Source organism: Sinocyclocheilus grahami, unplaced genomic scaffold (genome assembly GCF_001515645.1).
Source record: "Sinocyclocheilus grahami isolate Dianchi unplaced genomic scaffold, SAMN03320097.WGS_v1.1 scaffold345.1, whole genome shotgun sequence".
Taxonomy (NCBI): domain Eukaryota; kingdom Metazoa; phylum Chordata; class Actinopteri; order Cypriniformes; family Cyprinidae; genus Sinocyclocheilus; species Sinocyclocheilus grahami.
Window position 1 is genome coordinate 215,718 of NW_015505524.1, and position 12,814 is coordinate 228,531.

Below are 12,814 nucleotides of genomic sequence, written 5' to 3' on the forward strand. Positions count from 1 at the left end.
ATGTCTAAGGTCAGATACAATAACTTTTGCTCTCAGAAAATGCGTTTTCATTTCTGTCGATCCTTTACACTTATTACATGACATATTACATTATCTTTGTGCACTTGTTAAGTGTATAGATAATAAATAGCCAAACAACCACCTCTAATGAAATGAAATTAAACATTTGACCGTTTTCCAGACCTATGTTGGCTATTTGTTGATTTTGAGGAATTATGTAAGAGAAAGGGAGATATTGCACTTGCTCTTCTGGTATTAGTAAATGGCAAAGAAAAAAAAATCTGTCAGACATAGTCGCCAAAGCTGATGCTCCAAAATGCTACAATCATAATGAAGGAAAAGAAAATGTGAATACATTCCCAGTGACCATACAAAATGACAAAAATCTCATCTCCCTGCGCTGTGCTGTGCTTGCTAGCTGCTCCTCCACAGCCACGGCAGACGCCCCATTAAAAAGCAACTTATTCTCACCCAGACTTTTTAAAAAACGATTAATCTGTTGACAACCAATCAAACGCTGTCCTGCTGCGAACAGACCAATGAGGAGACCAGGCACATTGAGCGCTCAACCAATCAAGGCAGGCCATTCTAATTCTGTCCATCATTATGAAGAAAGTGCCACAGCGGTCTAAGGTACATCTTATTTATGACCTGCAACCAGAGAGCCAGTGGTGGGGCATTTGTCTGGGAAAGTGAGAGTGGCGCTTGGTGTTCACTTTTGGGATCCAGCATCCATTATGGACTAGTTAAAGAGTTGAGAAGAGGAAATAAAAACACAAGACTCTTACCTGATCTTTGAGACATTTCGGGGGTGATGTGAGGGCCAAATTGAGCCCTGGAAATACTCCAGATTATCAAACAGAAAGTTGTCAGGTTAGGGTGAACTCGGACTAGAACTGGACTAGACCCTTCGGAGTACTTGATGTCAGGACTTTGGTAAGAAATCGGTCTTGAGTCACCATCATCATCGTCTTTTGAAGCAGAAGAAGTGCACACTGGTGTCCATGGAGTCCAATATTTCAGGGTCCTTCCTCTTCAACAACAGTTTGAACCAGTTCCCCTCTGACATCAAGGCCCCGGTGTGCCAGTACTCCATTCCCAACTCCTTCTACAAGCTCGGCCCCGCCAACATCAACTCTCAGTTCCAGGCCGGCACTCCACATGGCATCAGCGACATCCTGAGTCGATCCATGATGGGCGGCCCGGGAACCCCTGCGCTACTGTCTGGGTACCCCTCCATGGGTGGCTTCGGGACAGCCGTGCCCAGTCCAGGGGTGTATTATAACCGGGATTACGCCCCATCGGGACTGAGCAGTTTCTCTAAACCCGGAGTCGAATGTTCGGGTATGAAGGGTAAAGGCAGCAGCTGCTGGGTGGACGGAGGGTACGAGTGGAGAGGAGCCAGACAGCAGTGTCCCAACAGTAAGTCTGTGCAATATGTGCATTTGATTTGGAGCATTACCAACACATTGACATTCACCATACTAATTTAGTACATTTAATGTACTATCAGTAAGCATATCAAACAGAAGAAAAACCATTACGTTTTCCATTTAGATTGGATTATTTAAGGACTTGACTTGATAAAATCAGTCCAATCAGTGTGATATTATTAGTGTACATAAAATTGACTGCTGTAAAGTTAAATGAAAGTCTACTGTTTTTCAGTAAACAATATACAATGTAATCATTTAATGAAAAAAAAGAATTCATTATTTTAAGCTTTCAGTGGAAATGTTAAAAGATTTAACAAATCAGTGCGATATTATTATATAAAATTGGCTGTTTATGGTTTAAATTAATAGTTTAACCGTTTAATGAAAAAAAATATCCTTTTAGACAATTCATTATTTTAAGCTTTAGTGGAAATGCTAAAAAATGTACGATATTAAAATAGTCTTTAAATATATTCGAATAATTATATGTATCAAATATAATAAATATTCAGAACGTACTAAAATTAAACATTTGACATTTTCCATACACATCTGATAACTATGAAGAGTAAAACTTTAATTTGTATTTAATGATAAGAAAGTTTCATATGATTCTAATTTTTTCATCTAGTTTCAGCTGTAAAAGCTGACACATTTTAAAGAAAATGTTTCTAACATAAAATGTCAATGTCAATGTAAATTTAATTATTTACTTATTTGTTTCCATTTTACCAGTTTATGCTTCATCCATTTAAAAAAATTGGTCCATGGAGTCACAACTCACAAGGTTATAAACAAAGCATAGAAATTGAGATGAAAGGTGTCAGCAGATGCAGCTCTAGCTGTGATACACAGTCTTGTGTTTTCTCTGTAGATGGCGGGCATCACACTGAGACTGGGGGGAAAAAGAAGCACACCAGACCCACGTTCAGTGGGCACCAGATCTTCGCTCTGGAGAAAACCTTTGAGCAGACCAAGTACCTGGCAGGACCAGAGAGAGCCAGACTGGCCTACTCACTAGGCATGACTGAGTCACAAGTTAAAGTAAGATAACATACTAGTAATATACAGTTTGAGCACTATTCAATATAAAACATACCAGGGTAACATTAATTGGTGCAGCCTAACTTTGCTAAAGTATTGGAAAGCTAAACATACCTAGGTTCTGTCTACATTACTGACATTCAAACACTTCACCTGCGTGTTTGTGATTCCTCTCAGGTGTGGTTCCAGAACCGGCGCACGAAGTGGCGGAAGAAGAGCGCGACGGAGCCCAGCTCCACGCAGGCCTCGCGGGGAGAGAGCGGCGGAGACGGCTCGGAGAACGAGGTGGAGGACGAGGAGTACAACAAACCGCTGGACCCCGACACGGACGATGAGAAGATCCGACAGCTGCTGCGCAAACACCGCAGAGCTTTCTCAGTCCTGCGCCTGGGACCGCATCACATCTGAGGAGAACTCACGCTCATTCAGACCACACACGCTACATAAACAGACAAGAGGCCTCGAATTATACAGATACACAGTCATATATATAGGCTGACCGTTCTCGGTAACACTTTCTATTAAGTCTATTAAACGTTTCCAGCATTTTTGCCAAGGAAAAAGATACAGAAAGGCTGTCCAAATTGAACCTGCCACTAAAAAGCCCATTAGGTGTTTTACTACCACTAACTACTAAACAGTACAAATTTAAACTGTAAAAAAATATGAACTACAAAACAATTGATGAAATGGCAAAATAAAATGTAAAAGGTAGCATACTACAAAATGTTTTGGGCAGTGGATATTAATACATTTATGCAATTAATAAATTCTAAGCTATAAATGTATTGTGACAAATTGCCCCTATAAGAAAAAAACATGAGAAAACACAGATTACGCTCATTGTAATACTTTTTAATATTAAACTATTGATTGTAATTCCTTTGGAAAAGTATTTTAATGTGTTACAGTGCATTCTCTAAATATATAACTATGAATAAACCTTTATCATTTATTATAGTGAAACTGGTGACACTTATTTACAAGAATTGACAGTAGATTGTATTACAAGGCATTACGAATCCATTTTAAGGGATTAAGAAAACATTTATGTTGCATTATTTGAAGGCTTCATAGAAAGTGTTACCCATTTGTCTTCGAATTTAATATTGTACAAACTTATTTAGAGGTAAAATGCATTATAAATGCTCATAAAAGTGCAGGAATAACAAACAGATACAGTTAATGCAGATACATAAAGAGTGAACAAACTGCATTCTCACTCTCTCTTTATGTCATTTTATTTGTCACTGTAGATGTATGTTCCTTCTTATTTTCTTCCAAAGTTTTCTATTATTATTATGATTATTTCTATTTGATTATGGAATGATGCGTGTTTGTTAGCCTTACAATGGCACAATTCGTCCAGCAATATCAGAGTTCACAGACAGGCATGTCTTGTTTAGCAAATGAAGTCAGTTGTCGTTTACAAGCTTCTCATGTTGTGCGAGTGAAGCTGAACTAACCTGAAGCTCTCTCAGTCCATACATCAAGTAGGGGTTGAGAATCAGATCGGGTTTAGTAATAAAACAGCATGTTTTCAATTATGCCATTATATGCACTGCGAAGAGATACTATTATTTATTGATTTTTAACAACTCTTGAATACAGGGTAGGTATTCCCCCGGAATAATTAAATAAATTCAGTTATAAATAGCAAATACAGTCAAATGTTAACATCTAAAAAGGCATATAATCTAATGTATATGATCTGTAAACGAATTATGTTGAAAATGTACAATAAAATCACTGTTTTGAATGTTGAGTTTGTTTGGTTATGTTGAAAATCTCTTTTTAAACAACATACAATTATGTTTTATAAAAAATAAAAAAAATTAAATAAAAAAAAAAAGAGGTAAAAAATGAAATTAAGGATATTTTGTTATCTTTTAAGTTAATGCCTACAATGCTTAACCTGCAAGAAATAAATAAATTCGATTTTAAAAAATATTAAAATAGAAAGTTATTTTTAATTTGAATAATATGTCACAATATTACTGTATTATTGATTAAATAAATGCAGCTTTAGTGAGCATTAGAGATTTCTTTCAAAAACATTTTTAAAATCTTATCGAACCCAAACCTTTGAAAATATTCTTATATTTAATAAAATTTTACAGTAATAAATAAAGCCACAACTCACATTTATGTCTTAATCACACAATTAATAGGAAGCTACATTTCAAGTTAATGCTTAACCTGTTGAAAAGGCTGTTTGAACCGTCAATGAATGTTAAACCATACTCTGATAATTCTACAGCAAATCAGCAGGCGCTCCATATGAAGTGGTCTTTGTCAGTTTGATGAATCTCTTTTAACTAATGGCTCCTCTGAGATCAGATGTCTACAGGCAGACATTACTCCGATCTCGGATCCTTTCATCTAAATCAGAGCAGATGGTGGGAGGCTGTGAGTGTGTGTGTTTGTTGAGCATCTGTTTGTTATGGACGTCTTAACTGCACACACCTCAATTAAATAGACTCATAATGATAATGGCTTTGGATTGATCAATTAATGCGAGTCGATGTGAAACAATCGACCAAACAGTCATCAATGGATCTTCTCAGTGATGCTAATTTTAACACCTGTTGAAACATTTAAAATATCAGATAAAAATCTTCCTTCAAAAACATTTAAAAAATAATCTTACCGACCCCAAACTTGTTGAACAGTAGTGTATGTTTTCATGCATTTATTAAAATATTAATAACTAAAACTAAAATAAACTTGAAACATAATTTCAATATTTCAGTTTGAATAGATGTTACTATTTGTTTACCCAATTTAAATATTCATTTAACACACTATTAATGTATCTGTTAGGCTAACAAACACCACAACTTCCCAGTTGATGAATATATACATTTTATTAGGAAATGAGACATAATATATTTAAGAAAAACATTCATAGGTGCTGCAGAAGGTATAGTACAGTAAGAGGGTATTTCGTTAGACCGTTTCAGGCCAGTCCAACATTCAGCAGCACATGAGGTACAGCTAGAGTAAATGCACTGCAACTTACTGCATTTTACATCCATTACAACAGATCTACCAAACACAAGGTTTGTCAGAAGTCACAAAATGGAACAAACAAAAAAACTGAGGAAATAAATGAATATTTGGCACAGTATCAAGTATTGTGTGTCAATCACTTAAGAGAGTCAAGAGTCTTTTTTCTGCTTCTGCAATTTTTAGGTATGACTATTACTGTTTATGTAAGATGTATGCTTGTTTTTTAACCTATGATCAACCTATAATTTCAAATGGCAAATGTTATGATCTTATCGACAAGTTTCCCTTGGCCCAGCAGTCACCATTTATCCATTTTCTGGATAGACAATATTTAATAATATAGAATATACTTTTCAACAGTTCTCGGCAGATCCCATTACAACGCCTCAAACAAGTCTAATTGTTTTTAATAAAAAAATTAAAAAAAGAAAAGAAGAAAGAGAGATAGAGAAAGTAGAAATAACTTAAAAAAGGTTAACATATAATAAGCAATGTGTCTAATTTCACAATTGCTACAAAAAAAAAAAAAACCCGTTTACTATGATCTACAAATGCTCACATCACTGCAAAGTAAAATAGTTCCCCAAAACGAGTGCAAGCATGAATGGCTACATACACGTTTAACTTGGCATGCTAATAACTGTGCACATAAATCTCAAAAGACTGTAGTGTTTGTGTTTCTGTAAAATCTCAAATGCTAAATGACATCAATGCCGTTCCAAGAGCGACTCTGTGGCCTCCTATTGAATCACGGTTTGAAGCGATGCCCTCGAGAACAGTAAATTATGTTGACCATGCCATGAATCAACTACAACAAGTCCATTATTGACAGGTGGGCCGTACGATTTAACCCTTGTGCGTAAATTATGCATGGGGGTGTTCAGATTATATCGACTGAATCAATACATTCATGTTGGATGAGAAATCACGGCCCTGTCATATCTGGATATAACTGCTTGCAGAGATTGTTTGTAAATTGTTTGACTTGGATTTGAAATGAGGAACATGTTGCGGAGTACATTTAAAGGGATATTATACCATAAAAGTGTGTCAGCTTCTGATTATTTAGGGACAGTTCACCAGAAAATGAAAATTCTGTCACTCTCATCATCAAGTTGTTCCAAATCTACATGGATTTATTTCGGCAAAAGAACATATTTTGAAGAACAGTTGGCCATTGAATACCTTAGTATGGAAAAATACAATGGAAGTCAATGGCTACCGTCAACTGTTTGTTTACCATCACTGTTCAAAATATCTTCTTTTGTGTTCAACACGGTAAAGAAACTCATACAGGTGAGATTTTTGGGTGAACTATCCTTTTTTCTGAGCATCTGTGACTCTAAACATCTCCTCAACAATTTAAATGAACAAACAAGGTGATTCAGTAACAGTTAAGAAGCGCTACGTATTTACATTTTAAAGTAATTTCATAAAGCATTGAATAAAGCAATTTACATACCAGCATATTACCACACAAAATATGAAAACTGGTCATTATGACTAGCTTTAAATGGATTTAACGCTGGACCAACACCATTGAGATACTATACAGAGCTGTTAAACTTTATTAAACAATACCAGATACCCAAGATTCGACGCAATTAAAACAACAAACACGCCACACTCCACACTAACATTCGCATTGCTCTAGTGCTCTAATTTAAAGTCTGGGGGGCTTCCAGGCCAGGGCACTCTGGGTGGGATTTCCATAATTCACACGTGCTAATGGCTTTATAACTCGTCCCTTGCTGTCCTGTACATATTCTATTGATCCGAGAGTCTGACTAACAACCCCACAGAGACAATGACTGAAGCTGACGGCCGTTAAGTGCTGAGGCCAGTGTAAATGCAAAAACATGCGCTTATGAATCTATACTCACACATGCAGGAAGTATAAGAACTGAAAAGCAACTAGCTGAACAGTGTTTTACCAGAACAATCCCTACACCATATGAAACGCATCTGATGAACTGCAATGCAAAACAATTCCAGATTCCGGATTGAAATGGAAACCAATGCATGTGTGCAGCAGCCTGCGTTTGGATATGATGTGCTACTTTTTTTGCATACTTGTACTTGTATTCACATCCTTACAATGAGTACTGTAAAAGCAAACGAATGAAGTTGTAATTTTAAAGATTTGCCATTGTAATCCACATAAGTTTACATACTCTATGCAAAGTGTTAACCTAAAAGTGAGGAGTTGAGAGCTTTGAGAAGTGCCTTTGTGTTCTTTCTCTCGGTCTTTCTTGATTGTGTCCTATTTTTCTTTGTTCAGGTATTTCTGAAGTCACACTGAACATACTTGAAGTCATTGTTAAATGTATATTGTGAAACCAGAGAACACAGCTTTCAGAAATAAACAGTTCCTGTGTTTTGTGCCCACTTGAGTTTGGCAGGAGGTTTCGGGGGTCCTGTGCGGTGGGTGTTGTAGGGGTCTGCGCATGTCTCGGTGTGTGTGTACTTGTTGTAGAGCCCTGGCATGATCGGCAGAGATGTCCACAGAATAACCGCTAGATACACGTCAACAACACAGGAAGCCCTGATAAAGAGAGAAAAAAAGTGTTTATAATCTAAACAAAACCATTATGAAAACATTAGACTTGCACATGATAACTTCTTGACTCATTTGTTTGGTTTATGGGTATTTGACATGAAATACTTTTAAAAGGCCACCAAAATGAATTACTGAAGGAAAAGGGTAATTAAAAATGGTAAAATTAACTTCCCATTATAGAGTATATTGACCATTTTTAACCCAAAATCTTGATTATCTTAATAAAATTAGTTTATTCCACTAAATTAATAAGATCATTACATTTTTTAAATGTGTAGGAAAAGTGTAAATATAAAGAAAGAAATTGGGTTTATGAATTGGTTTATCTATATCCATCCATCCATCCACACACACATATATATATATATATATATTTCTGTCATGACAACTCTGAGGGATTGGCATGGTAATATACATGACAATGTTAATGGAATTGATCTGCTACACTGCTGCTGCGGCAGAGCAAGTACAGAGACTTGCTACTGCCAATACAGCCACAACATGCTGCTGTAAGCATGTAAGAAATACTGCTGCTGCACATATAACACGTATGAATACCCCCCCACAAAGCAGGAGACACGTTACACAAAACAATACAAGCCAATGTATGCATGCCGCTGAATATAAGGATAAACTGCTGCTTCAGTGACCAGGCATGTATCCACACACATGAAGATTAACAGACTAGAAAAGACAAGACACCCCCCACAAAGCAGATCTATTGCCAAGACATTTGTACTGCTGCTGCTCCGAAGAGCCATGTGAACCGCGTGTATTACTATCTATGTGTGCCTGGGCTACCACGCCGACCGGTTTAACAATAGTGGCCTAGGACTATGTGAGCCTTGGCTACCACGCCGACCGGTTTAACAATAGTGGCCTAGGACTATGTGTGCCTGGCCGACTAGCTTATCGCTAATTAGACGCGCACTGTGTGTAATGTTAATTAACAAAATGGATATATGTTGCAATCCGATAGATAAGACCCCAGCATCCACCTGAGCAAATATCATAATTTAGTCATTTAATATCTGCTGTTACTTTCTACACTTCATCAGTCCCAGCGGCAGCATAACAGCTTGTTAATTCGTGTTCGTGCAATGACGGACAAAGTTAGCCGATGCATGTCATTTTACTATCTCGTGTAGATAAAGTTATCAGGGTTACGGTGCACAAACTCCTGTGTGGACTGACTTGAATGATCAAATAAAGCAGAATATAAAATGTTCTTTCTCCGTTTTCTGAATTACACAACACGCGATACCACACGTCACATGAGCACATTTCTCTGAACTACACTACCCATAATGCATTTCACTCGGAACTGCAACAACCATAGCGATAACTCTTAATTCCCTTTCCCCGCGATACTATCGTTGATATGACTGTGATAAGCGTGTGCTTCTGACGCTGCAAGCAACTGAAATCAACCACACACTCATCACAATGAAAACATCGACCTTAGAAATAATGAACGTGAACACTGGGATAATCGCCGATGCATATGGAGAACCCCAGTTTAAATGCATACACAAGAATGCTTAATTTAACTTGTTTTCACGTTCGTTACTATTACTGTGTCCTCAGAGCGATTACAAGCTCTAAACTGCATTTTGCTCCAGCTGTATAAACACATACTAAATGCTGCTGCTAAATATGCTTAATATTTTGCTGCTGCATACAATGCAAACTGCTAACATGACACTTAGTTTAAAATTGTTTACGGTTGCTCATTTTGTATTCAATTAGGCAGACCGCGCAAATATACACAGCGATACGGGTTAAAAGAGCATTCACTTATCTTAGATGTTGATTTAGGCTGCTCTGAAGTGCGCTGCCAACTGCTTCAGCAAACAAAAGTCAGGTATTTGAATATTGAGCAGCAAGCTCATTGGCTACTGATACAGGAGAGAACCAATCAGCTGCCATGTGACGATGTTGCCAGATCAGATTGAGCTAGACCTATCGGACTGCGCCATCTAGAGTTTCATGCCAGCACTCTACATACATACATACATATATATATATATATGAATTTTGAAGAAAATGTTGTATAATAAAATATATAATATTTGTATAATATTGAAGAGAAGCTAGTTTTGAAGTTTGTCTTTTGAAACATTGTATATTTTAATGTTTGAAACATTGTATATTAAAATTATTTCATTCCATTTTATTAGTTTTAATCAATTTTAAATAATAAAATGTTTTTCTTTTTCCTTTATATTACTTATTTTTTATGTTCTTAAGTATTTAAATGGCCTTGTTATTTATTTTTTATTTCTCTATCCTATTTAAACGAATGTAAAGCACTTTGAATTACCATTGAGAATTAAATATATAATATATGATATATGAAAAACTTGCCATGCCTTGCCTGTTCATCTGTCTGTCTGACTGTATCACAATTTGTGTACAGTTCTGTATTGGACATTGTTTGGTATTGTATCTTGTACCATACAGTATAGTGTACATCATTTTATATGATACTTTATGGTGTGTGTAATAATTTATAAAAATGATAACACCATCTTTGTTTCCACTCATTAAACATAGTTTCTGTCATTTCTACTCCACTTTATGAATTTTCAGTTTCATCTGGATTTTCTTGATCAGTAATTACATTCAAAGGGGTCTAAATGGTATAACTATTTTACTTAAAAAAAAAAAAAAAAAAGTAAAGCAATTACATTTTTAAATTTTCAGTTTTAGCCAACTGAAATGTTTTACAATGTATATATGATCTTACACATAATATTAAACAGTAAAAAAAAATCTTATTACCTCGGTTTTAGACCCCAATTCTCTGATTTAAGTATCTAGGAATACTAATGTCCATAATTTAAGTCTATTTGAACACCACTAGCAGACTAAATGACAGACCAGCGGCACTAGTAAAGCCATCTAAACCCTAGACAAGCGTAATCTATAGAACACACATAAAACTGGCAGCAAAACAAAATCATTGCCCTAAAAATGCCAATAGGGGACAACGATGCAGGATAGATCTGTGTTCTGTGTATCTGTAATTAATGAACACTGCTGCTTTTACAGAATTGCTTGCGTAGGCTTAAGAGACAGAGAATCCAACAGACATAGATCAGGAGATGAGCGGCGGGCCCCGTCTTCAATCACGCAGCACTGAGGTGCTTCATCTCAGCTCAGCGTCACAGTAAATGAGGGCCGAGGGGCTGCTAACGGCTCCTCTGGGAAGATCAGAACAGAGCCCTTGAGCGGACTGATGGCCATTCTAGGACTACATCCAGAAACAGGAGATGTGTACTTGGGTAGTTGACAAATAATGTGGGCATGAACCTTTTTTCAACATGCTAAGTTAAAGTATATATATGTGACCCTGGAGCACAAAACCAGTCTTAAGTCGCTAGGGTATATTTGTAGCAATAGCCAAAAATACATTGTATGGGTCAAAATTATCGATTATTTTTTTATGCCAAAAATCATTAGGATATTAAGTAAAGATTATGTTCCATGAAGATATTTTGTAAATTTCCTACTGTAAATATATTAAAACTTAATTTTTGATTAGTATAGTAATATGCATTGCTAAGAACTTCATTTGGACAACTTTAAAGGCAATTTTCTCAATATTTAGATTTTTTTGCACCCTCAGATTCCAGATATTCAAATAGTTGTATCTTGGCCAAATATTGTCCTATCCTAACAAACCATACATCTATGGAAAGCTTATTTATTCAGCTTATTATTTATTTATTCAGAGAAATGGACCCTTATGACTGGTTTTGTGGTCCAGGGTCAAATATAGCTGTGGTAGCTTTTGTCACTCGTGGTAAAAATAACCATTTTAATCACCTTTTTTGCCTTCATTATTTCACTTGGCCTGCAGCAGGACGAATACTTTTGAAAAATTACAAATATTCCATGTTGACTCAGTGAATATTAAAACATAAAATTACATGAATTACCTAAAAATCGATAATTTCCTATTATCAATGTTTAAAAACAGCTGTGCTCCTTAATATTTATGTAGTGATACATTTTTTTCAGGATTCTTTAATGAATAAAAAGTTTAAAAGGACAGCATTTATTTGAAACAGAAATCTTGATAAATGTAAGAAATGTCTCTTCTGTCATTTTTGAGCAACTGAATGCATCCCTGCTGATTGAAAATATTTATTTAATAAGTCTTGCTAACCCCAAAATAATGGCTAAAATTACTGGATAGTATTTTTTATATATCTATGATATATCTTGGCCTTTTAGAAGCTGAGAACGATATTATGCTTTGATTTTTATGTTTATAATATTTTGCACTATTAAATATTGTGTACTACAAGTGGTAAACAAGATTTTATAAAGCTGCTCACCATGCATAATAATATTTAAAACGTTAAATCCTTAACAAATAAGGTTAATTATTTTTGGTAATACATGAAAGCATATATGAAAATAAAATTTTATCAAATGTCAATCTTGTTTAATTGTATTTCTTTGCACATTAAAACTATTGGTATATTGTCCATATTTATTAAATACATTGATAAAAACACAGACCGAGTTTTATGCTTATAGGAAACATCTAAAAACCAGCAAACACAGAACAAATCACATGCCTCACCCTTTGACTCGACCGGTATTCTGTGTCAATGTGTGATTGTCTTCATTGGAAAAAACAGGAAAACCGGCTGGAGAGAAGACATAAAAGATAAACATTAATATGGCAAATATAATTCACTGATTCATTGTTATTCGTTTATTCATTTTAATAAAGATGGGATGTTTG

General features: G+C 35.6%; 2 protein-coding genes across 2 annotated transcripts in view; one reads left to right on the plus strand and one right to left on the minus strand.

Moving 5' to 3' along the window:
- Window positions 1-1,004: 1,004 nt before the first annotated feature.
- On the plus strand, window positions 1,005-2,888 carry LOC107548267 (homeobox protein Nkx-6.3-like). The gene is made up of 3 exons (XM_016228899.1): window positions 1,005-1,422; window positions 2,311-2,480; window positions 2,658-2,888. Exons 1-3 carry the CDS (start codon window positions 1,005-1,007, stop codon window positions 2,886-2,888), a joined length of 819 nt encoding a protein of 272 aa, XP_016084385.1.
- Window positions 2,889-6,756: 3,868 nt separating this feature from the next.
- Window positions 6,757-12,814, minus strand: part of LOC107548265 (type I inositol 1,4,5-trisphosphate 5-phosphatase-like) — a 29,922-nt gene continuing 23,864 nt past the window's right edge. The window contains exons 15-16 of the mRNA XM_016228898.1: window positions 12,650-12,716; window positions 6,757-8,037 (exon numbers count right to left, since the gene is read on the minus strand). Coding sequence (XP_016084384.1) covers window positions 12,675-12,716 — 42 coding nt within the window. The 3' untranslated portion in view covers window positions 6,757-8,037; window positions 12,650-12,674. The remainder of the gene's footprint in view (window positions 8,038-12,649; window positions 12,717-12,814) is intronic.

What these genes read in the sequence shown, in the direction of transcription:
- LOC107548267 (XM_016228899.1), top strand. Translation starts at nt 1,005, where the DNA reads ATGGAGTCCAATATTTCAGGGTCCTTCCTCTTCAACAACAGTTTGAAC. An exon ending in CAGACAGCAGTGTCCCAACA is followed by an intron (nt 1,423 to 2,310) that starts GTAAGTCTGTGC and finishes TTTTCTCTGTAG; the next exon opens with ATGGCGGGCATCACACTGAG. An exon ending in TGACTGAGTCACAAGTTAAA is followed by an intron (nt 2,481 to 2,657) that starts GTAAGATAACAT and finishes GATTCCTCTCAG; the next exon opens with GTGTGGTTCCAGAACCGGCG.